At 43.3% G+C, this 26963-nt stretch overlaps 1 protein-coding gene across 2 annotated transcripts in view; it reads left to right on the top strand.

The window, feature by feature from the left end:
• Ptp61F (Protein tyrosine phosphatase 61F) overlaps positions 1-25667 on the top strand; it is a 132428-nt gene extending 106761 nt beyond the window's left edge. For both annotated transcript variants that reach the window (XM_045753952.2, XM_045753951.2), the window contains exon 10: positions 25129-25667. In XM_045753952.2, the coding sequence (XP_045609908.1) occupies positions 25129-25186 (58 nt within the window). In that variant the 3' untranslated portion in view covers positions 25187-25667. The remainder of the gene's footprint in view (positions 1-25128) is intronic.
• Positions 25668-26963: the final 1296 nt, after the last annotated feature.

The raw sequence follows: 26963 nt of genomic DNA, 5'->3' as shown, positions 1-26963 counted from the left end.
TATGAATGCTGGAAGGTATTGTTTCTGTTCCTAGGCCATCTTTTATGAACACGAAATTATTGTTTCTGTTCCTAGGCCATCTTTTATGAACACGAAATTATTGTTTCTGTTCCTAGGTCATCTTTTATGAACATGAAGTTATTGTTTCTGTTCCTAGGTCATCTTTTATAAACACGACGTTATTGTTTCTGTTCCTAGGCCATTTTTTATGAACTGAAAGAAAATAGGAGAGTGATAAAAAAGATATTCAGTTTTTTCTGCCTAATATAAGGGAGTTTATTATACAATTATATGGAAGATTTTGAAATATATTCAGTAGTTTAACCTTCATTAAAAATGTTGATATAATTGCACTTTATTACTATTGTAAAATAGGATCCAAACTACGTTAATTTGGTAGGTTTGATATTAATGATATCTATGGTATTAATGTGTGCTAATGGAAAAATAATATTGCAGTAAAGAATATAAAATATCATAGATGGAATACAGGCAGTTCTCCAATTATGAATGAGTTACGTTCTGAGACTGTGTTTGTAAAGCATTTGTTTGAAATGCGGTTCGAGATTTTCCATAGGCGCCATGCTATAAGTGGGGGATGCATTCCCAGGCCACCAAAAATCCTCACAAAATCAATATTTCTGAGGGGAGCCTTGTCGGCTTCCTGAAGCTATCCAAACTGATATAATACTATATTAGTTGGAAGTCATCGGTCACAGAGTTCTTATGCCTACCAGGGACCACGAGCCAGAACCTAGCCGCCCTCAGAGAGGTGCAGGGAGCAATGGCCTATGAACATTTTACATTTAAAGTACACCATACTTGCCATCGATCAGGGAAGGCACCGAGAAAGGTAGGCGAAACAAAACAGACCACAGTCTGGTTAAAAATGTGACCTACGTCCACAAAAAAGCAAAAGAACTCCCCCCACAGAAAAAAAACAAGCAACACTTCCTCCAACCAGCCCCCAACTCATTATCACTACACCCTTCCTCTCTTCCCCCCACCCCTCTCTGTGGGGTGAAAGGGAAGTCGGCAACCCACCAATTCAGTTCTTGAAATGATGTTCTGGCAGTCAGATGTCCCCTCTGGCCTCGGGTTCCTGGACTGGATTTTTGCCTTGTGAGGCTGTTCCTGCCCTTGTGTTGTGTGTTGGCCAGGTGTATTAGTGTACTGAGGCTGAACGCACCTACGGATACCTTCCCTAGGTGCTCCGTAAGTATTGAGGACTTCCTCACTTGTGGTTGTCTTCATCCTTGGGGTGCGCTGGGGGTCTTGGGGCTTTCTGACTTGCTCCAGGTAGGGGTGCGATTTTCGGCTGGTGGGGCACACTGTAGCTACTAGTGCTGCCTGCTATATGCTATCATATGGCGAATCGAAGCTGCTAGTTTGGTAATTGTGGGGTTTCATTTTTTTCCTAGTCCTGGCTATTTTGCCTGTTGCTACAGAGGTCTGCTTAGCTCCTCATTAGGCTCTGCCTAGGGTGTGGTGGTAGTCCTCCTCTGTTGCCCCCGAGGTTTCCCATCTGCTACTTGTGGTCAGTTTGCCTGCTTAGACAGGGTTTACCGGTCAACTAGCATAGAGCCTGGGCTTCCTGTAGGGCTCGATCACCCTACAGGCCCTGGAAAACCCCTGCAGGCTCAGTTTTACAATCGTACCTCTTTAAAGTCTGTTCTCACCTTGTGTGATTTCATAGGTTGCTCATTGCCCCTGCTTCAGAGTGACGATTGTCCATTCTGCCTCCGCCTTGCTGCCTTTTGGGTCTGGTAACACCTCTGACCTGGAGTCCCGTGGAATTTGTTCCTCGCTTGTGCTCCATTTTCACTCGTCCCCATTTGATATTCTGCGGGATTGGGCAGTGTCACATTGCATAGTCTGTGATGCAATGTGACTGGTTATGTACCCGTTTGGAAGCCCCGGAGCTGCCTTGCTGGGGTTTTAGTGCTTCAGTCCGTGCCCCCTCTTTATTTTATTGGTGGGCGTGTTCGCCCCTTTTCCTCCTCCTCTCCCCCTCCCAGCTCCCGATGTCTGGATTTTGGCGTTGGGGCAAGGTTTAGTTCTTCAGGGGCTGCCCCTTCCGATTTGGGTGCGGAGGTGCTTGAGCCTCTTCTTCCCACTGGGGCTTCTGAGTCTCTCCAACCAACTCCCTTCTTTGAAGTTTTTTCCCTGGACTCCACCTTTCCTTCTGAGGCAGTGGGCGTGGATAAGGGCTCTGCCCTGGAGCCTTTGTCTGTGGTTTCCGGGGTTAGGGGAGAGTCCGAGTGGAGCGTTTGGGTTCCGTTTGATCCTGCTTGGGCCCTTGTACCCTCTTCACCGGGGCTTCTGCAGGGGAGGGGGTTCTCGTTCCCTTCTTACTTTTATGAGTTTGAGTTGGGTGGGACTCCCCCTGGGTTTGTTTCTGTATGCCTTTAGGTTCCCCAGATTCATTCTTCTGGAGGTTTTCTGCCTCTCAGCTTTCTACTGCAAGAGTTTGGGAGGTTTTCAGGGCTTACCTCCTGCGGGACCCGGCTTACAACTTGGTGAGGTTTCCGGCTTCCTTTGAGTTCGGCTCCTTTTCCCATATTGGGTGCGTTTTGTGGTTCCGCATTTTTTTGGGGCTAGTAGACTGTCCTTTCTTTTCCTTTGGAGCTTAGTGCACCTTTTGTCGTACCTGCATGCTTGAAGGGCAGGAGGTTTCTCCTGTGTTGCAGGTATTCTTGGGCGGCTCTCCAGAGTTTCTCCATGAATGCTTCTTTGCTTTCATGCTTCCTTGGGCTATTGGTCTGGTGCCGCTTCAGGCTCAAATTCCCACTCTTTTCGGCTGCTTTGTTGGCTGTTGACCTTCGGCCTCGTGATTATTTGGCTAGTCTTGTGGTTCTTTGGTCCTCTGGAGCTGTATTTAGATTGCCTTTTTGGATGATGTGGGGTCATGGTGCAGGGGCCCTCGGCTGGAGGTCTTTGTCTTGTCTGCTTGGTTGGCCGGCCCAGCCTTGGTTTCAGGCGCTGTTTGCTCGGTGTCTGAACCCAGGCGTCTTTCCGCGGCTTTGCCTCTACCAGCAGATCGGGCTAATGCGGTACCTGGCTAGTTCGATCTACTGCTCCGCACTTCGTGTAATGATGTATCGCCATTTCTATGGTGATCAGGTGGCTACTTAGATGGTGTCCCACCTGTGGTCTTCCTCCTGGCAACAGTATGAAGTCTCTTGGTGGTCTTTCCATCAGTTCCTTTCTCTTATTAGGTTTTTATTCGATTTCGGACCAGGTTTTGTTCCTCTCTCAGCTCTTTTTTTTAGACTAGCATTGCATGCCGAATAATGTCGCTTCGTATTGTGCGGCGTTCCAGCTTGCTTCTGGGGTGGATGTTACTTATGCCCCGTTCTGCAAGCTTTCACATGCAATATTTCACTTCCGGCCTGCTCATGCTCCACCTGACCCTTCCTGGTCTTTGAAATGGGTTCTTTCTTTACTTTCTTCTCTGCACTTTGTTGTGGCCCCTTCGGTCGGTGATTTGCAAGGCCTTATTTTTGTGGCCTTGGCTTCTGGGGCTCAGGTTGCAGAGCTTCATGCTCTTCTCGGCACTGGGGTTTTTGTTCTTTTGGCCCTGGGGATCGTTTTGTTAGGTTGCAGCCCTCTCCTTTTCTGGCGAAGAATGAGACAGCAGGCTTCCAGAGGGGTCTTCTTGTGGTGGCATCTGGAGGTTGGATTGGGAAGCTTCATGCTCTTCTCTCTAGCCAGGGGTTGTGTTCGTTTGATCCGAGTAGTCGTCTTGTTTGTTTGTAGCTGCTACCTTCGGGTCACTGATTCTGTGCCGGTGGACTCTCTTTTTGTTTCCCCTGTTCCAGGGCTTGTGTGTCCCAGGTTGTCTGCAGTGTCATAAAATTCAGCCAGCCTGCAGTTTACCCTTGTGCCCATGATGTGAGAAAGTTCACGGCACTCACAGCTATGTTCGGTAACATGTCTTAGTTGACATTCAGGCACAGGGGTTTTGAGGTCGAACAGGGTCCTGACTGCCAGGTATCTTGTGAATGTCCCAGGGCCTGTCTGGCCTTGTGCCACTTTGGGGTGTCTGTCGCGGTCGACGGTTCCTTCCTGGGATTAAGATGTATGGTGCAGCTGCCTCCCATGTAAGTCCCTTTTTTTCCTTCTTCGTGGGTAGTTAGCTTCAGGGAGCCAACGGGATTTCCCCAGATAGCCAGTGTTGAGTGTAATAAAAAGCCCTTTTCTGGGGATAGCCCAGGAGGCTCCCTGATACCCTCCCTTCCCTCTGGTCAGCGGTTTCATCAGACTTCGTCCTGGAGAGGTGGGCAGTGAGGCCACCTGAACCGACTCCTCCCTCTTGCGGGGAGGAGGAGCTAGTACTAGTTTGCTTGCAGAATTGCTAGTTTCGGTTTCTTTCTTTTATTGAAAGGGAGTCTCTGCTCTTTCGGTGATGGTGGAATATGACAATACTTTAAATGTAAATGGCTCGTACTCCATCGCTCCCTGCGCCTCTCTGACCAGGTTCTGGCTCGTGATCCCTGATAGGCTCAGATCTCCAGTGACGGATGACCCCAAACTAATAAAGCACATATCAGTTCAGCTAGCTTCAGGAAGCCTCTGGGGCTACCCCCAGAAAAGGGTGTTTCATTACTTTCAACACTGGCTTTTTTTGGGGACATATAAAATGCCACAACATTATTTACCTTAAATGATGGATTTATCCTGCTTGTCAAAGTTAGATGTGTTTGAAGAGTGAAGTGGTAAAATTACATGAATAAATAAATGAAAATACACGAGCAATGTATTGGTGGTCTGCCATTTTGTAATTGGCCTCACGAGGAAATGCCTCTCCACCCACTCTCCTATCTTCAGCCCAATGCCCCACCCCACCAACAGAGTAAACACGATCAAATCATGTGAGCGCGTGTCATTGAGGACTTTTGAGGCCACTGGGTATCAGGCGTGTAACTCTCACACCTAGCCACCCACCCACACAAAGCATTATACGACGAAGAGTACTGGGAAGACAGGACACCATAAGTGTAGCTCTCATCCTGTAACTACACTTAGTTAATTACAAACCTACACCCCCATGCAAACCCCACCTTTCTCACAAGTCAAACATGGCCTTGGGCTGGGCTTCAGCAATAGAACAACAACCAGAACCCCATCAAGCAGGTATCAAGCAGGTACCCCCCATGCACCCACCCATCCCACCACCACTCCCATGCACCCTGCCACCCTCCACATATACAATACTGTACTCCATGTGGCTGTCGCATAGACGTTCGCACTGCAGTGAAATTCAAAGGGATGCTCTAGTGAGTTAGTACACTGATTTTATACATGAAGGGGGGTACATAGGACCTGTTGAGCCTGGCCTCAGGCCAGACTAGGGTAGTAGAAGAACTCTCAGAACCCTCTCCAGATATGATCCAGGTATGGGTACCTGGGGGAAATGTTTGTACGGATGAATCTTCGTAAAGCAGGAACTCCCTGTATGTTGATATGTAAATTAAGTGTTGACATATTGGACGTGTGCATGAAAACTAATGTAAGTTTTCATTTACGGCTGGGAATACTTTATAAGCAACAAAATATTTAAAATTAATTTGTTTATATCTTACATTTATTAAGTAACATCTGGATTCCAGCAGTGATCTTCACTGTCTTGAAGGGAAACATTCACCTAATTATTTATGTTTCATGCAGATCATTATATTTTTAATAGTTGTATAGTGAATGGAATAGGCCCTTTAAGTAAAACTAGTGAACAAGGCAAGATGAAAACTGCACATATATTTTTTCTCCACACGTAAGTTTATTTTGATTACAAAACATATTTTTAATGACTCAACATATCCTTAATTTGACTTTTTCTTTTAATGGAAGACCCACTCAGTGAGGGGTGGATTGACATGGTGAGGGGGGACTGTTGTGCACCACCCTTGGGGTAGGAGGAGGTGGCTCGTTCTCCCCTCTCCTGCCTGCTGTGATGGCATACAAGAGCAACCAAGGCTGGCACATGCAGCTCCAGCTCACAGCACAGCTGGGCAAGTTGAACAGTTCCGGTGGCGCAGTGGTAAAGCACTCTCCGGCACTTCGCGAGCACTTTGGCCTGGGTTCATATCCTGTCCCGGGAAGGATTGACTGGGCACCAATCCTTAAATGCATCCTCTGTTCACCCAGCAGTGAATGGGTACCTGGTTGTTTAACAATTTGGCAGGTTGAATTCCAGGGAAAATTAGGATTAATGACCTGCACAAAATGCTTTGTGTGCTAGTGGCTTTACAAAAATGTAAGAACTCTTGAATATATAAATAAAAAAAATAAAAACTCGGAGACTCGGAGAATCATAACTTGATTTTTTCAATATCGTACCAAGGTATGTCATTTTCAGAGTCCTCTGGCTGAACTAGGAATTCAGATCCCAACCTAAATAAAAGTTACTCTTGTACAGAAAAATCTGCTCCATCCAATGGTGTCATTCAAAACCAAATTGGGAATGATGCATATTGAGATATTTTGCCTGGAAAGTTGGCTAGTTTTGCACAAAATTTTTTTTGGCCAACTTTCAAGTGGGCCACCTCTGGACATATGGATACAACAGAGTTGCTATTGCATCACTGCATAATATTGTGCTTGTTATACATCATTGCAAAAGATCATGGCATTTAGACCTTTTGGTGATGAGTAAGTGGTCTCCAAATTGGGGTCCAAATTTCTTACAACAAAATTTGGCAGTGATTTTAGCATGGATTGGTAGCTGAATGGCTACCCAAACTACTTTTTTTATTACACTGCTGTATTCCGCATCAAAAGTTGTCAAGGTATGCCAAATTTTACACCTCTCTGGGCACTAGACATGATTTGATAAAGGGGTCAAAGTTGGCCCTTTTTATGATATGTACGCATTAACGGGATGAGAGCCCATTGAACATGGACCTATTATTTAAGAACCAAAGCAGATTGAGCTCTAATATTTTGCACAATTTCATTTGGGGTCTAGGGCTACTTTATTACAAAATTTCATTAGATTTAGAATGGGTCGAGTGGGGGGGGGGTGATGCCCTGGTCTAACTTGATGAATGGCTGGTATGGGCCCCAGTCAGTCCACATGTCTGCTAGTAATATGCCAGGGATCTGATTCTTTCCCAGCTCACTGAGCACTGAGTTCAGACTTGGCTCGGCCATGTTTGGGATTCTAAGTTGGCATCAATTTCCCTTCCTCCAACAGCTTTGCTCTGGCCACCTGCTGGTGTTCAGGTAGCCCCAAGTGATAACGTTTGCTCGAGCTGTTGTGTGGAAGCCTGAACTTTACCTGTATGGTTTTCTGCTAGACAAGGTATGATTTCATGGGCTGTAATGGTTTCTCTCGTTCTGCCCCTTTTACCACTACCACAATTGTTAAATTCGAACCACAATTGCCCTTTGTTGGTTTCTGCTTCACTGGCTTCCTCTTTGGGCTTTTTGGGATTCTATTTCATGGTGCCTTCCTCTACCATTACTTGATGTTTTTATGGAAGTGTCAGCTCTGGATTGGGGTTTCATGACCAGCACTCGCCAGGCTGCCCAGTTCATGACCAGCACTCGCCAGGCTACAGCACAGTGCTGTAGTTTGTGGCTGTGCAGCATGCCCTGAGGAGGATTCTGATTCCTCCTGGCTTCTTGCTCTGGCTTCATTCAGACTGTTCCCCAATGGTTCATTTTCTGAACTGGGGGAATGTTCCCTTTGGTCGATTCCCCATTAGAGCTGGGCTCTGTGGGTAGCTCATATACTGGCTTCCCAGGGTTTGGTTCTCTGCACAGTTCACATACAAGGAGTGTCCTATGTTTTCATGGTTGATCTGTGTCAGTTCCTTCCAATCTCCACAGAGGGGACCGCTCATGCTGCCTCCTTCCAGTGGCTGTGCTAGATATTTAGGTGCCCTGTTGTGGATCTCTTTGCATTGGCTTATAATTAGCACCTTCATCTCTATGTGGCTCTGTTATCTGATCATGAGGCCCTCATGGTGGATGCCTTTCAGCCGTTCTGGTACAGGGATTTGTGACTGTGTGGCATGCCCTGAGAAGGATTAGGATTCCTATGTACTCTGGTTTCATTTGGACTGTTCTCCAGGGGTTCATTGTCCAAATTAGGGTCTCCTTTGCTCCATTGCCTTTTGAAGCTGGATGCTGTGGGTAGCTCATCTGCTAGCCCTTCAGGTTTGGCTCTTCATGCAGTTCAGGTACAGTATTGTCTAACACTCTTGCGAATGATCTGTCTAAGCTCCTTCCCATCTCTGGAGTAGACTGTCACCAACACCTCCTTCCTGTGGCCTTACGAGACATTCGGGCACCCTGACATGGATCTCTTGTGTTAGCTTGGAATCAGTGCCTTCCTATAAATGTGGCTTCATTCCTTGATTGCGAGGCCCTCACGATGGATGCCTTTCGGTTGAACTGGCTTCGGTGAGGGTTTCTGTACCACTTTCCCTCGGTCCAGCTGTTGCTCCAGGTCCTGGCCAGGTTGGAGTCCTACCAGGGAAGGATGGTCCTTCTAGCTCCTTGATGGCTGGCTCAGCCTTGGTTTCAGACACTCCTTGCGCAGTGTTTGAACCCAGGCATTTCTCCATGGCTCCACCTTTTTCCAGATCAGCCCAGTGATATTCAATTAAAATTAATGAGGTTCAAGCTTCACTGAAGCTTGAACCTCACTAGTTCAAGGCTCTCCTCAGCTCTTTGAGTCTGGTCTTTCTGTGGGGAGCCTGGTAGACTCCCTGAAGCTATCTTACTGATCAGGTGCCATACTACTTACAGTCATCAGTCGCAGAGTTCTTTGTAAGCCTGCCGAGGACCAAGAGCCAGAACCTGGCCCCCTTAGAGAGGCATAGGGAGCAATGGCGCATGAACACTTCACATTTAAAGTATTGTATGTCATCTTGCCATCAACTTGGAAAAGCACACACAAAGGTACGCGAATCAAAACAGACTATTGCCTGGTTGAAAAGTGCAACCTATGTCCTCACAAGTGCAAAAAATCTCCCCCAGAAAGCAAACAAGCAAGCAAAACTCTGTCCAACTAACACCCCCCCCATCCTTGCTTGTTAGCTCCCACCCCCCCCCTTTGCTTGTTAGCTCCACCCCCCCCCCTCCCCCCCCCTCCAACAGGCGGGAGGGAGAGCTGGCCTGGGTAAGTCAGGTCGCCCCCCAGTCAGTTCTTTGATTGCTGTTGCTCTGGCTCCATGTTCCTGTTTTCTTTGGTGTTTCTTTTGGCAGTGTTATAAAATGGATGTAATTACCTAAGTAGTTATAGGATGAGAGCTATGCTTGTGGTGCCCCATCTTCCTAGCACTCTTTGTCATATAACGCTTTGAAACTACTGACCGTTTTGGCCTCCACCACTATCTCACCTAACTTGTTCCAACCGTCTACCACTCTGTTGTTTGCAAAGGCGATTTTTTTTTTTTCAAATTTTCGAAAATCAAAAAATAATTTTCAAAGCTGATGGCTTTGTTTCGTTAGTTTAAATCTATGACCTCTTGTTCTTGAAGTTCCGAATCTCAGGAATTCTTCCCTATCAATTTTATCGATTCCTAGTATTATTTTGTACATAGTTATCATATCGCCTCTTTTTCTTCTTCCTAATAGCTTTTGGATATTTAATGCCTCTAACCTCTCCTTGTAGCTCTTGTCCTTCAGTTCATGGGAGCCACTTAGTGGCATGTCGTTGCACCTTTTCCAGTTTGTTGATGTGCTTCTTAAGATATGGACACCATACATGTACAGGTTCCTGCGCCTTCTGGGCTCTATCATATCAACACTTGAAGCTGTGTATGGAGTCAGCCTCCACCACATCACTTCCTCTTGTGACATTTCTCCAGTCTGATACATTGCCTCTGATAAGCCCTCATTTTTCTATCAGAAAATTTTTCATCCATGTTAGAAGCTTACCTGTCACTCCTCCAATATGTTCCAGTTTCCAGAACAATCTCTAATGTGGAACTCTGCTGAAAGCCTTTTTTTAGGTTCAGATAGATGCAGTCAACCCAACTATCTCTTTCCTTGAAAGTCTCTGGCTCAATCATAGAAGCTGAGTCAATTCGATTCACAGAATCTTCCAGATCAAAAACCATGCTGTCTGTCTGATATTATATCGTTTCACTTCAGGTGTTCTATCCATTTACTTTTAATTATTTTTCCCAATATTTTGACTTACACTTGTCAATGATACAGGCCTATAATTGAGGGGGGCCCCTTCCCTGCTGCCACTTTTGTAGATTGGAGCTATGTTATCCTTTTTCCACACTTTTTATGTACTTACCTAAGTGTAGTTACAGGATGAGAGCTACGTTCATGGTGTCCCGTCTACCCAGCACTCTTTGTCACATAATGCTTTCAAACTACTGATGGTTTTGGCCTCCACCACCTTCTCACTTAACTTGTTCCAACCGTCTACCACTCAGTTTGCGAAAATGAATTTTCTTATATTTCTTCGGACTCTTTGTTTAGTTATTTTAAATCTATGACCTCTTGTTCTTGAAGTTCCAGATCTAAGTTTATCTTCCCTATCAATTTTAACAATTCCTGTTACTATTTTGTACGTAGTGATCATATCACCTCTTTTCCTTGTGTCTTCTAGTTTTGGCATATTTAATGCCTCTAACCTCTCCTCATAGCTCTTGCCCTTCAGTTCTGGGAGCCACTTAGTAGCATGTCTTTGCACCTTTTCCAGTTTGTTGATGTGCTTCTTAAGATATGGGCACCACACAACCACTGCATATTCTAGCAGCCTAACAAAAATCGTGAACAATTTCTTTAGTATTTCGCCATCCATGTATTTAAAAGCAATTCTGAAGTTAGAAAGTGTAGCATAGGCACCTCACACAACGTACTTTATGTGGTCCTCGGGTGATAGTTTTCTATCTAGAACCACACCTAGATCTCTTTCTTTATCAGAATTCTGTAAACATTTCTCACATAATTTATAGGTTGTGTGAGGTCTATGTTCTCCTATTCCACATTCCATAATATGGCATTTATTCACATTAAATTCCATTTGCCAAGTGGTGCTCCATATATTTATTTTGTCCAGGTTTTCTTGAAGGGCCTGGCAATCATATAAGTTTCTTATCCTTCCTATTATCTTAGCATCATCGGCAAACATGTTCATATACTGTAATTCTGTATTTCATCTGGTAGATCATTTATTTAGACAAAGAACATCACAGGTGCAAGAACTGAACCCTGTGGTACTCCACTTGTGACGTTTCTCCAGTCCGATACATTTCCTCTGATTACCACTCATTTTTCTATCAGTCAAAATTCTTCATCCATGTTAAAAGCTTACCTGTCACCCCTCCAATATTTTCCAGTTTCCAGAATAACCTCTTATGTGGAGTTCTGTCGAAAGCCATTTTTAGGTCCAGATAGATGCAGTCAACCCAACCTTCTCTTTCCTATAAAATCTCTGGCTCGATCATAGAATCTGAGTAAATTCGATACACAGGATCTTCCAGATCGAAAACCATACTGTCTGTCTGACATTATATCATTTCTCTCCAGGTGTTCTACCCATTTAGTTTTTATTATTTTTCCAATATTTTGACTATTGACTATTAATATTACAGACAATTATTATTGTCAATGATACAGGTCTATAATTGAGGGGGTTTTCCCTGCTGCCACTTTTGTAGATTGGAACTATGTTAGCCTTTTCCCACATATCTACGACTCCTGTACACAAGGATGTCTGAAAAATCAGCTGAAGTGGAATGCTGAGCTCAGTTGCACACACTCTCAAAACCCATGGTGAAACTCCATCTGGGACAACTGCTTTGTTCTTACTTAGCTCCAGGAGCAATTGTTTCACTTCGTCTCTAGACACCTCTATGTGCTCTTATGTTGTTCTCTGGTATTCTTATTGTCTCTGGTTCTCTGAAGACTTCATTTTGTACAAACTCACTTTGGAACTTTTTGTATAATGTTTCACACATTTCCTTTTCATTTTAGGTGTATCTGTCCCCCATTTTCAACCTCTGAATATTATCCTTTACCTGCAGCTTGCTTTTAATGAATTTATAGAAAAGGCCTGGATCTGATTTACATTTGTCTGCTATACCGTTCACAAAGTTCCTCACTGCTTCTCTCCTTACTGACGTGTAGTTGTTTCTTGCGTCTTTATATCGCTGGTATGTTTGGGAGTTTAGTCTCTTTCTATAATGATTCCATGCTTGTGTCTTTTGATCTCTGGCCCTCTCGCAATTTCTGTTGAACCAACCCTGTTTCCTAGGTCTGCATCTCTGTTTTGGTATGAATGTTTGTGTGCCTTCATCGTATATTTTGCAAAATTTGGCATACATCTCATTTACTTCCTTGCCTAGCAACAAGTCTGTCCAATTATACCCCATGAAAAAATTTCTACGTTCCCCATAGCGTCCTCTCTTCAAATCAAGTTTAACAACTGTTTCACTGTCCCCCATTCTCTACTAGATTATATCGCATAGCGTATTTAATGTCCATGAGGACGTGATCACTCTTTCCCAAGGGAGGAAGGTACTGGATGTCAAATACCTCTTCTTCTTTCCGGGTGAATACTAAATGCAGTACTGACGGAACATCCCCTTCCCTCATTCTTGTAGCCTGCTTGACAGTTTTGATACATGAATGTCTCCAAGATGAGGTTTACAAATCTGCCTGTCCAAATGTCCTCTGTTCTTGCCTCGCAGGCCTCCCAGCCTATTGCTTTAAAGTTGAGGTCCCCCAGTACCAACAATCGGGATTTATCTTTGTCAGCTCGTACCATAATCTCTCTCATGACCATTATGAGGCCTTCTCGTTTGTCATCCAGTTCTTCCTTTGTCCATGTGTTGCTTGCTGGTGGGCTGTAGGCATTTAAAATTATCAGCTTATCATCTTGATTCCAGAGCTGCAATGCCATTATGTCAATATCTCGAGGGTTTTGAAATATTAACTCTCTTACCTTCAAGTATTCTTTCACCAGAACAACCACTCCTCCCCCCTTCCTAGTTTTCCTGTCACGTTTCCAAACTGAGTAGCTCCTTGGGAATATGATCTCATTTAAAATATTTTCTTCAAGTTTTGTCTCCGTTAATGCGACAATATCTAGGACTTTGAGCTGAATTATATCCTTCAACTCCAATATTTTTTATCTTGCTCCATCTATGTTGATGTATACTTTTTTCAGGAATATGTTCCCCCTTCCCTTTGTTCTTTACATCCCCTATCTTTAATGATTTTGTTACTTTGTCTTTATGTACCATTTCACAAGATTTCCAGTCCCTGACACTTTGTAGAAAAAAGAATTATTTCTTTTTCATTTCTATCCCCATTTAGACATTTCGCTTCATTGAGGTCATTTTCAGCTTTTCACTGTCCTTTTTTAAGAGGTCTTGTCTTATTGACCAAAATTTGCCATCCTCGTCACATTGCAATTTTCTGGTATTCCGAAGCACTTCTGTCATATACTTCACTCCATTAAACGTCACCCTTAAGAGGCGGTTCTTGTCTTTCTCATATTTTCCTATCCTCCTAAAATCACTAACATGCTCCTTTGAATTTAGGCCTTCTCCTAATACTACTATTCTATGTATGCATGTTTGCCAGGAGTTTCAAGTACTGGAGCAGCATGTGCTTAGGGTCACCTTCTCTAGGTGCTCTGTAAGTACTGCTCTTGCGTCTCAGGGTTATTTTCCATGGGGCATTTGAATTCCACTCCCCGTTGAAGGGCCTCCTCGTTTGTGGTTGTCTTCGCCTATGGGGTGCGTCAGGGGCCTTGTGGCTTTCTGCCCTGCCCTTGATAGAGGTGTGTTTGTTGGCTGGTGGGGTGCACTGCTGTTGGCACAGCCTATTATTCAGCTATCGATGGCAGGCCGATAGCTGTTGGTTTCTCTCTGACTGCTTATTTGCTGTTGTGATGTTTTGGGGGTTTTATTGTGCTTTCTCTTTTCACTGTATTTTTTGCCTTTTTTTGGCAGAGCATTCTGTTTTTCACCTGATTGGGCTTTGCCTAGAGTACTGTTGGTGGTGGTGGTCCTCCTTTGTTGGCCATAGGGCTTTTCCTTGGCTGCTTGTGGTTGGATTGCCTGCACTGACAGGATTTATTGCCTTAGCTGGCCCCAGTGCCTGGGCTTCCTGTAGGGCTCATTCATCCTACAGGCCCTGGAAAACCCCAGCAGGCTCAGTTGTACAATGGTACCTCTTCCAAGTCTGCTTTCGCCTTGTGGAAATTTGTCAGTTGCTCGTTGGTTGCCCTTGCCTCTGGGTGACGATCATCCATTCTGCCTCCGCCTTGCTGCCTGGTGGCCTCGTGGAAGGTCTTACTACCATAGAGAATATCTGTGACTACAGGAGAATATGCAGGTACATAAAAGGGAAAGATTGACCTTTGAGGATCACCCTAAACGGTGCCAAATAGATGGAAGAAGTACTAAGAAATGCTAGAAAATTACAAAGTGATGAGGATGGGAAAGTATGGTCGTTAAGACAAGATCTTTCAAGAGAAGACCCGGTTTGGTGCCTTCTTTTGATAATTACTTACTTACTTTCAAGAGAAGACAGAAAGAAGCTGACAATGAACATCTAAAGGTAAAACATTGAAATGAGAGCAGAAACAAAGAAGAAATCAATTCTTTTTTCTACAAAGTAATAGGGGTAGGCAGGCCAGTAAAATGGTACAAAAAGGCAAACCAACAAAATCGCTAATGAAAGGGGTAGTGAAGAATAAGGAGAGGGGGAACATGTTCCTGAAAATTGTATACACCAATGTAGATGGAGTGAGATCAAAGATACTGGAGTTAAGTGGTGCAATACAGCTTCAGATGTCAGACGTTGTTGCACTCACGGAGATGAAACTTGATGTTATTTTAAACGAGGTCATATTCCCAAGGGGCTACTCAATTTGGAGACGGGACAGAAAAATTAGGAAAGGCGGTGGCGTTGCTGTGCTGGTGAAAGAACACCTAAAGGTAAACGAAATAATGATGGCTAATCCACGAGAAGTTGAAATACCTGTAATAGCACTAAGAGATCTGCCATGAGGATGATAAACTAATGACCATGACCATAATGCATATAGTCCACCGCCAAGCAGCACATGGACAGAGGAGCTAGATAATAAACGAGAGGGTCTTATAACAATAATGAGAGAGATTATAGCGAGAGTGGATAAAGATAGATCATGACTGTTGGTAGTCGGCGACTTCAATTTGAAATTCATAGACTGAGAAGCATATGATGCTAGAACAGAGGACTTTGGGAACTGTAAATACGTAGACCTCATCCTGGAAACATTCTTGTATCAACATGTTAAACAAGCTAGGAGGATGAAGGAAGAGGATGTTCCCTCCATGCTGGATTTGATATTTACCAGGAAAGAGGAAGAGATATTTGACATTCAGTACCTTCCTCCCTTGGGTAAAACTGACCATGTCTTTTTGGGAATGAAGTATGCAATGCGTTATAATCTGGAAGAAAATAAGGAGGTTGAAGCAGTTGAAAAATCTGACTTCAGGAGAGGATATTATAGGGACTATAAAAACTTTTTTAGTGAGTATAATTGGACAGACTTGTTGCTAGGCAAGGAAGTAAATGAGATGTATATCAAGTTTTGTGAAATATATGAGTAAAGGCACAAACACATCTATACCAAAGCAGAGATGCAGAACCAGGAAACAGGATTGGTTCAGCAGAAATTGCGAGAGGGCCAGAGACAAAGAGATAAAAATGGAATCAATATAGGAAGAGGCCAAACCCCCCAAATATACCAGCGATACAAAGATGCAAGAAACAACTACAGGGCAGTGAGGAGATGGGCAGAAAGAAATTTTGAAAGAAGGATTGCGGACAAATGTAAAACAGAACGAGGCCTATTCTATAAATTCATAAACAACAAATTGCAGGTAAAGAATAATATTCAGAGGTTGAAAATGGGAAACAGATTCACAGAAAATGAAAAGGAAATGTGTGAAACATTAAACGAAAAGTTCCAAAGTATGTTTGTGCAAAATGAAATCTTCAGGGAACCAGACACAATAAGAATTCCAGAGAACAACATAGAGCACATAGAGGTGTCTAGAGACGAAGTGGAAAAAATGCTCTAGGAATTAAGGAAGAGCAAAGCAGGTGTTGGTCCAGATGGCGTTTCACCATGGGTTCCGAGAGAATGCAGACCTGAGCTCAGCATTCCACTTAAACTGATTTTTCAGATATCCCTGTGTACAAGTGTCGTAGCAGATGTCTGGAAAAAGGCTAACATAGTTCCAAGCTACAAAAGTGGAAGCAGGGAAGACCCCCTTAATTACAGACCTGTATCATTGACAAGTGTAATAGTTAAAATATTGGAAAAAATAATTAAAAGTAAATGGGTAGAACACCTGGAGAAAAACTATATATCAGACAGTATGGTTTTTGATCTGGAAGATCCTGTGTAACGAATTTACTCAGTTACCATGATCGAGCCACAGAGATTTTACAGGAAAGAGATGGTTGGATTGACTGCATCTATATGGGACCTAAAAAAGACTTTCAACAGAGTTCCACATAAGAGGTTGTTCTGGAAACTGGAACATATTGGAGGGGTGACAGGTAAGCTTCTAACATGGATGAAAAATTTTCTGATAGAAAAATGAGGGTAGTAATCAGAGGCAATGTATCGGACTGGAGGAATGTCACAAGTGGAGTACCACCAGGTTCAGTTGTTGCACTGGTAATGTTCATTGTCTACATAAACAATCTACCAGATGGAATACAGAATTATATGAACATGTTTGCTAATGATGCTAAGATAATAGGGAAGATAAGAAACTTAGATGATTGCCATGCCCTCCAAGAAGACCTGGATAAAATAAGTATATGGAGCAACACTTGGCAAATGGAATTTAATATGAATAAATGTCATGTTATGGAATGTGGAATAGGAGAACAGAGACCCCCCACACAACCTATAAATTATGTGAGAGATCTTTAAAGAATTCTGACGAAGAAAGAGATCTAGGGGTGGTTCCTGAGGACCACATTAAGAACATTGTGCTAGGAGCCTTTGCTACACTTTCTAACTTCAGAATTGCTTTTAAATAAATGGATGGAGAAATACTAAAGAAATTGTTCACGACTTTTGTTAGACCAAAGCTGGAATATGCAGCAGTTATATGGTGCCCATATATTAAGAAGCACATCAACAAACTGGAAAAGGTGCAACGACATGCCACTAAGTGGCTCCCAGAAGGACAAGACCTACGAGGAGAGGTTAGAGGCATTAAATATGCAAAAACTAGAAGGTCGAGGAAAAAGAGGCGATATGATCGCTACGTACAAAATAGTAACAGGAATCGATAAAATTGATAGGGAAGAATTCCTGCGACCTGGAACTTCAGGAACAAGTGGACATAGTTTAAAACTAATGAAACAAAGCTGCCGGAGAAATATAAGAAAATTCACTTTTGTAAACAGAGTGGTAGACGATTGGAACAAGTTGGGTGAGAGGGGTGGTAGAGGCCAAAACCATCAGCAATTTCTAAGCATTATGTGACAAAGTGCTGGGAAGACAGGACACCACAAACGTAGCTCTCATCCTGTAACTACACTTAAGTAATTACATTTAGTTTTAATTATTTTTTCCAATATTTTGACTGGTTGATACCTGGTTGATAGGGTTCTGGGAGTTCTTCTACTCCCCAAGCCCGGCCCGAGGCCTGGCTTGACTTGTGAGAGTTTGGTCCACTAGGCTGTTGCTTGGAGCGGCCTGCTATTACACTTGTCAGTGATAAAGATTTATAATTGACTGCAGTGGCTGCAGGGGTCTTCCCTGCAACCACTTTTGTAAACTGAAAATCTGTTAGCCTTTTTCCATACATCTGCTAGAACTGTACACAGGGATGCCTGAAAAATCAGTTGAAGTGGAATGCTGAACTCAAATGTACATTCTCTTAGAACCCATGGTGAAACTCCATCTGAACCAACTGCTTTGTTCTTACTTAGCTCCTTGAGCATTTTTCCACTTCGCCTCTATAGACATCACTATGAAATTCTCTGTTCTCTGAATTCTTATTGAGTCTTGTTCTCTGAAGATTTCATTTTACACAAACATACTTTGGAACTGTTTGTTTAATGTTTCACACATTTCTTTTAATTTTCCATGAATCTGTTTCCCATTTTTAATCTGTGAATATTATCCTTTACCTGCAATTTACTTTTGATGAATTTATAGAATAGGCCTGGTTCTGTTTTACATTTGTCCACTATTCCTTGCTCAAAATTTCTTTCTGCCTGCAGACAATGAGTCACAATAACATGGCTAAAGATATGATGACCAAACCACACACCAGAAGATGGAGACGATGATGTTTCAGTCAGTCCTGGACTATTATCAAGTCAATTGTAGTCCAGGACGGACCATAACGTTGTCGTCTCTTCATCTTATGATGTGTGGTTTGGTCATAATTTCTTTGTGCCTCTCATCACTCATGTAGTTGTTTCGCGTGTCTTTGTATCGCTGGTATGTTTGAGGGTTTGGCTGCTTCCTATACTGATTACATTTTTGTTTTTGTTTTTTATCTCTGGCCCCTCTCAAAATTTCTGATGAACCAATCCTGTTTCCTCGTTCAGCATTTCTGTTTTGGTATAATTTTTTTTGTGGCTATCATATATTTCCCAAAACTCGACATACATCTCATTCACTTCCTTGCCTAACATCGTCTTTCAAATAAATTCCTTAAAGAAATTTCTAAGTTACCCATAATGTCCTCTCCTGAAATCATGCTTTTCAACTGTTTCAACTTCCTCATTCTCTTCCAGATTTTAACACATTGCATACTTTATTCCCAAAAGGACATGGTCACTTTTACCCAAGGAGGAAGGTACTGAATGTTAAATATCTCTTCCTCTTTCCTGGTGAATATCAAATCCAGCATGGAGGGAACATCCCTCATCCTCATAGCTTGTGAAAGACTTCCCACTCTTAATCTGTGTTGACCTGGGTTGTAAAGTTCATTGTTTTTCATAAAACTGGAGATTTGATTTATAATCACTCTTTCAAAAACTTTGATTATGTGTGATGTTAGTGAATCTGGTCTATACAGTAGTTTTTTGCCAAAGTTTTACTACCCCCTTTGTGTAGTGGAGCTATATCTACTGATTTAAATGCTGCTGGTATCTTCCCTGTATCCAGGCTCTTTCTGTATTACAATGAGCGCTTGCACTACTGGTACTTTATATTTCTTTGTGAATATCGAATTCCACCAGTCAGGAAGTGGGGCTGAGTGCATGGGCATGTTGTCAATTTCTCTTTCGAAGTCTTCTGCATTCATGTTTATATCATTTATATTATCTGGAGTTTAGATGCCAATCATAAAGAAACTCTCCAATTCTTCAATTTTCATGTTGTTTATTCTAGTGCTAAACATAGCCTCTTATTGGCCTTTTAGGATTTCACAAATTTCTTTGTCATCCTGTCTATGCTCCTTCAGTTTTAAGTAAAGATCCAATACTGGTGGTTTTTTATTTTGATTTCACATACTGTATGTGAACAAATATTTTGGGTTCTTCTTTATCTTGTGTATGGCTTTCTGTTCAAATTCCAATTCCTCAAACTGGTATGAGTGCTTCTTCGTCTAATCTATTTTTTTTCCCTTTTCCTGTACTGTCATCTATGTTATCTTTCTAGAGTGGTCCTCTTTCTGACCCTCCTCACAGGCACATGCTTCAGGCAGATCTTATATGCATTAGCTGTCAATAACTGATGAAATAAAGGAAAGTAAAGTGTGTGTGTAAGTAATAGTAGTCTTGGTGAAAGGAATAACACTATAAAAAAAAAGAATCAATGGGTCAATAATGGACATCAAAGGCCTGCAAAAAACACTCAAGAAATGGAGAATGAGGTGTGGGGGGGGGGATAATATACAATGAATGGCTATCATTTAATGAACTTATTGGGGATGAATTAGAAAGCGCATTGATTAATAATGGATCACCCTAGACTGAAAATGGTGGCATGGAATGTTAATGGTTTTCACAAGTCAAGCCTGGCCTCGGGCCGGGCTTGGGGAGTAGAAGAACTCCCAGAACCCCATCAATCAGGTATCAACCAGGTTTAAGAAACAGAATTATGGATGTTCATTGTTATGTACAGTACTGGAAAATGAAACTGATGTTGTAACCCTCCAGGAGACAGGAATAGGAATGAAGACTTATTGAAATTAAATGGCTATACAGGGTTTCACCTTTTCTCCACAAATAACACAAGAGGGATGTCGATTTATGTTAAAAACACCATACCAGCAGAGTTAGTAGAACCTCTGTAAAAAACACAGGGTATAGAGTGTGTCTGTGGTAAATTATCATTAAGGGGAGGGGAATTTATTGTAGTTAATTTGTATCTATCCAGGAATTTTGACGCTCACTATCTACCCGACTGCATTTATACTAATCCTTCACTGGTCATTGGGGACCATAATGCTCGGCACACAAGCCTTGGGACAGTGGGAAGTATTAACAAAAATTGGGTCAAATGGTTACAGTTTCTTCAAGACCATCCAGATACCTGTCTCTTTGGGAAATAATGAACCAACTCACATCAGGGAAGGACGGCTTGACTATGCCTGCATTTTAAACTCTCAAGGGATTATGGGGGAGGCTCGGGTTGTTCGGGAACTACTTAGTGATCACTTTGCTTTGTATGTTGAATTACCACTGGGAAAAAAACAAGTCCACTTTTAAAGGAAAAGATTAAATATTAATAAAGACAAGAAAAATGAATTTATACAAAATATAGAAGATTGGTACTTTGTAACAATGCACGCTTCTCTGAGTCAATAGCTTAGGCATGGTTGAGAACACACACAAATTAGTACGGAGGAAAAATAATGGGGGCAGGGGGAAGCAAGATACATTGACCGAAGAAATTTAAATATTCTAATAATCAGCAGGTAAAGGGGTGGGAGAGAATGCTACGGAACACACACAAAGAATGGTTAAAAAGTGGAATAAGGGATTAAGAGAAAAATACAATGTTGGAAGTGGCTAGGGAATGCAGTCAGGTAAGGAAGGAGGCACAGGACAGATACTGGCAAGAGTTTGCTCAGTGCATTGGTAATAAAGTGGTACCTCCGTTTTTTTAATTTAATCCGTTCCCAGAGATGGTTTGAAAACCAAAAATTTGAAAACCGAGACAAATTTTCCCATAAAAAATGATTTAAATTGAATTAATTCGTTCCACACCCCCAAAAATATCAACTTAAAGTGTATTTTATACATACTACTACTAGTATTTGTACATGTACAGGTATATCTTACCTTTATTGAGAACTCTTGTTGGCGAATGGAAGATGGTGAGGAAGGGGGGGAGAAAGAGTGGTGTTAAGTGTTTGGAAGGGGGAAGGAGGAGTGGTAGTGTTAGTGTTTGGAAGGGGAGTCCCCTTCCATTATAACAGCAGTGATGACATTTCTGGGCTACTCTCTCTCTCTCTCTCTTACATTTTGCAGGCATACCACTAGGACCTGGCTGTGGCTCAATGCTTGCTTGTTTCAACACTTGTCTGTAGTGACCCCTCCCTGTCCAGCTCGTTGTTGCCGTTTGAGGGGCTTGGTGGGCGGCTGCCGAAGTGTGATGCTCCTTAGGGCGGTCCCTTGACCTTTTGTAGCCTTGTGCTCCTGCTGCTGTCCACACAAATTTTGCTGGACGCCTTTTCCTTTTCCTTTTGTTTCGTTTTTCTCCCCCCCTCTTCTCCTTTCTCGCTGTCATTTCCTGCTGACCTTGTGCCTGTTTTGATCATTCTTTTGGCATTCTTTTCTTTTGACGCCCTTGTGTTTGAGGAGGCATACTCTTGCACCCATAGAACTGTAGTACCCAAAGTCTTGAGCGAAGGGAATCTTTTATTGTCACTCCCCCTTTCGTCACTGAACCCGATCTCGATGGACTGACGGTTCTTAAGGTGGCGTTTTTTGGGCGTATACTCATGACGCACCCCTAGGGGGCCCCGGCATGATCGGTGATAGCTTCTTGTTGGGTGTCCTGCCTCTAATTGTGGCTCCATGGTGGGTATGGGGCACATTCGTGAATGAAAATGTCTCTCTTCATCTTTATGTCATTGAATGTTTCTCTTGTACCCTCTCAGGCTCGTGGGGTAGGCAACCAAGCCCTCGAGTTAGACTGTATTGGAAGACCAGGCTCTGTAGCCCCCGCTGCGTTGGGCCCTGACCTTGCTTCTCCTTTGACCCTCCTGACTTCTCCCCTCGGCTCCCCTCCCTCCTCTGTGATTGGGTCGAGCCACAAGCCCCCAGTGGTGACCACTTCGTTCCCTGGCACGGCTAAATCTCTCGTGACTACTGCGCCTTTTAACCCCTCTCTCTCTGGGGGTTCTCAACGCCATCCGCGCCACGGCCGCACTCGCTTGATTCCTTCCCGTACTGATGCATATCAGGCCTTGTTTGGTCCCGCTTCGTGGGCCAAATACTTTGATCTCCTCCCTCTTGATTCTACACCTGACGATTTCTCCCTCCATCGGCATCTTGTTGATTCCATAGATGCCTCTGTTACCTTCAACCCCACTCATCTCGGTACATGTGTCGTTGCTGCTCCTTCTCAGGATGCAGCTTCCCACTTGGCTGCCTTATCCTGCCTTGGCGAAACCCCTGTTCGGGTCTCAAAGAACGCCCAGTTGAATGCCAGTGTTGGCACTATTCTCCTCCCCCATGTTGCAACCGGTGTTCGGAATCTGTAGGACTGCCATAATGATATTCGGCATATCCTCGATGCCCAAGGTCATTCTGTCCTCCAGGTAGACACGTTTACTCGTCCCCCCCCCTCCCCCCGTGGTCGTCGCCGTCAGACCCTTTGGGTTGTGAAGATTACCTTTGATGGTAGGACCCTTCCGCCCTGTCATTCTTGCTGGTGCCAGGTGCTCTGTCCAGGAGTACAGTACATTCTCTCCTCGGCTCTGTAATAAGTGCTGGAGGTTTGGGCATGGTGCCCTCCGCTGCTCTGGGACTGACTGTCTCTCTCCTTTACGTGAGGGTGAAGGTCACTCTAAGTCGGAGTGCACTTCTCCCTGGATTCGCTGCCTCAATTGCGGTGAGGCCCACCCTACCTTCTTCCGTGCGTGTATACATTACAAGCTTGAGGCAGCCGTCCTCAACTTGAAGCACCGGGAGCGTTTCTCTTTTCCTGAGGTGAGGCGCCAGGTTCGCTGGCTCCCACCTTATGCTAACGTCTCTTATGCTCGCGTGTTGTGCTCTTCCTCTCCTCGTCCTTCCCACCTTCCTCAGACTCAAAACCGTTTCCGGGCCTTGGACCCTGATACGCTCACCGCCCCCTCCTCTGTTCCTTTGAGTTCTGTCCCGATGGGTCCCCCTCCTGGTCCTCTGTCTGGGGTTCCCCTTCTTTCTGCCCGGTCTGTCATGTCTCCTGTGTGTTCTTCCTAGTCTCCTCTGTCTATTGGCTCTCCACGCAGCCTGTCAGCACGGGCTGATGTCCATCGCTCTCCCAACGGCCGTCGTGTATGCTCTCGTTCAGCTTCTCCTGTTGAGATGCTGGAATCCGTTGCCTAGTACGTAGTTGCTAGGACACCTGTCTCTTTGCATCAGAAGCGTAAGCCTGGCTCCTCTCCTTCCTCCTCCCCGGTGGGTAAAAAGGCTTCGCTTTCTTCCTCGCCCCCTACTTCTGACTCACTCTCTCCGTCCCCTCCCGTTTCAGTGGTTACGCCCCCTGTTCCTGCTGTGGAGGTCTTTTTAGCCCCCGCTTCCCTCTCGGTTGGTGCCCTTGATGAGGTGCGTTCCCTGGTTTTTGCCCCTCCTGCTGCTGTCCTTGGCCCTCGGTTATCCCCCCTCTTCCTCCTCCGGACCTTACTCGTCTGCCCCTGGTCGGTCCTCTAGCTACCTTCCCTCCTCCTTTACTCAGTTTACCCATGCCCCCTAACCCTGACTCTGATCCTGCACTTCTTTAAAGTGCTGTGTTCCCTTTTCGCCTTTGTTTCTTCGTTGTTCTCTGTTGCTGTCCTTCCTCTTCTCATCGATGTCTATTCTTCAATGGAACGTTCAAGGTTATTTCGCCAATTTCCTTGAACTCCAGCTTCTGATTTCACGGTTTTTGCCCCTTTGTGTCTGTCTCCAGGAGTCGATACTTGGTGCTCATCCTGGTCGCTTTTGTGGCTATTCCTTTCTCCCCCCCCCCCACCCCAGCTGTTGCTGGGGCTTCTAACTCTTCTGCTCTCTTGATTCGCTCTGATGTTCTCTTTGTCCCCTTACTTTTTCCTTCGCCTCTCCATTGTTCTGCTGCTTGTATCTTTGTGAGAAAATGGTACACAGTTTATTCCATTTATCTCTGCCCCCGAGTGTCCCACTTTCTCTTCCCGATCTGAAACACCTACTGGACTCCTTGCCGAAGCCTGTGCTCCTGCTAGGTGATTTCAGTTGTTGTCATTCCCTTTGGGGTGATGTTCTGACGAACACCCGGGGTCACCTTCTTGAACCGTTCATCCTCTATTCTTCCCTGTCTCTTTTGAATTCTGGTGAGCCCACGCATTTAGACTCTCGGACTCTCACCCTTTCCTGTCTTGATCTTTCTCTTTGCTCGTCTTCTCTTTGCTTAGATTTCACGTGGCAGGTTCTTGATGACCTCCATGGCAGTGACCATTTTCCCATCCTTGTTACCTTTTTCTCTTTTCACCCTCCCCTCTCCTTCCCTAGGTGGCAGTTTGCTAAGGCAAACTGGAACCTATTTACCCTCAGTGCTGCTCTCTCTGACCTCTCGCTTCTGCCTCTCCATCGCTCTCTCCTCCTTTTTCGTGACACCGTCTTCGACGCTGTCCTCTGCTCTCTTCCTCGCTCTTCCTCTCGGGGCCCACGGGAGTGCGTTCCCTGGTGGAATACAGACTCTGCTCAGGTTGTCCGCTTTAAGCGTGCAGCCTGGAAGAGACACCGACGCCGGCAGATTCTTTTCTTTTATTTTGGAAGGCGAGTGCAGTGGCCCGTAGGGCCATCCGTAGGGCTCCGGGGGGGGGGGGGATTAGAAAACCGAGGTTCCACTGTACTAATAACCTTAATACTTAATATTTAGACCTACATTTAATAGTAAAATATCAAGGTAAATTTAAACTTGTAAACTAAGACATGTTATTATTCAAATTTAAACACCCTCTTTGGCAATTGTAGTCATTCATGCTCCTTTCTCTCTTGCAGGTCCAGCAAAAAAGAGGAAGAGGTGGTACAAGTCCCAACTAAACGTTCCCGCTTGTAGTACACTTGGGTGATAAACCACACTAATGGCATATGTTTCTGCTGCTCTTAAAAGAATTTAACTAAAGAAGATTACCCATTTCATTCTTAAATACAGTTTAGTAGAAAATTGACACAGTATAGTAAAAGAAAATTTATGCTTGCGGAAAATAGTAATAAAGAGAAAAGGTACCACAGTCCAACCTTTTTTTTTTATTATGAAATATTAGACATCTTATTCAGCGAGTTAAAAATATCTTGGATCTATGTGTAATATTTTTGGATATTCAGTATGAAATAATTAGCATAATTAATGTTGACACTAAAATATTTCAACTAGAAAATCTCAAGTGAACCTTATGACTGAAATAGCTTGCTGTTATAATATTATATAAATGTATTTTATGGCTGTAATTTTGCATACGAAATACTGTACTGTACTGTAAAATACCTTATTTAGGTACAGTACTTTACTAAAAATACACCAAACCAGCTGCTTTTCATATAGTTTTTATACTTCAAAACCTTTCCTTTTTTATTTCTTCAATGAAATTGTTTTTATATCTGAACATTTCTTGTAACTCTTTGTTAAACTTAAAACTTTGTGTAAATATTACAAGATAGTTAACTCCAATGCAGTGAAAGGTATTCACTCTATAAGCTCACCCTGTACTTTTGCAGCTATTTATTTTATAATGATTCTTTTAATGTTTTCATGTTAAGTGTTTACCAGTTACTGAATAATGTTCAAATTAAATAGTAGATACAGTATTTGAAATTACTGCATAGACATAGGTATTAGTTATTTTATAGCTTTTGTCCTAAAGCCCAATTTTCAGCCTGTACCTTATTGTAAAAGGTATATCTTGATCAAGTAATTTTGCCATTCTACACAAGTTAGAACTTTCACAGCCCCCCCCCCCCTTGCCAAAAAAAAATGAAGTGCAAGCATGTATTCTTGATTTTCTATTTGTACCCTCAGTGATTGGTGCCTTGATATAGTGTGAGGGCTCTTGTGTGCTGACTTAGAAAACCATACTGTCTGTCTGTTACTATATAATTTTTCTCCAGGTGTTCTACCTATTTAGTTTTAATTATGTTTTTCCAATATTTTGACTGACAATAATACAGGTCTATAATTGAGGGGGGTCTTACCAGCTGCCACTTTTGTAGATTGGAACTATGTTAGCCTTTTTCCACACATTTGCTAGGACTCCTGTACATGGGGATGCCTGAAAAATCAGTAGAAGTGTAATGCTGATCTCAGGTGTGCATTCTCTCAGAACCGATGGTGAAACTCCATCTTCGCCAAGTTCTTTGGTCTTACTTAGCTCTTTTGAGGCTTTTTTTTTTTTTTTGCTTTATCTCTAGGTACCTCATTGTTGTTCTCTGGAATTCTTATTGTGACTGGTTCTCTGTAGATTTAATTTTGTACAAACATACAGTACAGTACTTTGAAACTCTTCATTTAATGTTTCAGACATTTCCTTTTCTGTGAATCTGTTTTCCAATTTTAACCTCTGAATATTATCCTTTACCTGCAATTTGCTTTTGATAAATTTATAGAATAGGCCTTTGTTATGTTTCACATTTGTCCATTATCTCATTCTCAATCTTTCTGCCATGTATTTGTTTAGCACTATTTTGTTTCGCTGGTATGTTTGAGGGTTTGGCCTCTTCCTCTATTGATTTCATTTTTGTGTCTTTTGATCTCTGGCCCTCTTGCAGTTTCTGTCAAACCAATTCTTTTTCCTATTTCTGCATTTTTGTTTTGGTATAAATTTTGTTGTGCCTTTATC

This window comes from Procambarus clarkii, chromosome 30 (genome assembly GCF_040958095.1).
Source record: "Procambarus clarkii isolate CNS0578487 chromosome 30, FALCON_Pclarkii_2.0, whole genome shotgun sequence".
Classification (NCBI taxonomy): Eukaryota; Metazoa; Arthropoda; class Malacostraca; order Decapoda; family Cambaridae; genus Procambarus; species Procambarus clarkii.
Note: the sequence above shows the minus strand (reverse complement) of the source record. Positions and strands in the feature narration are given on the sequence as shown.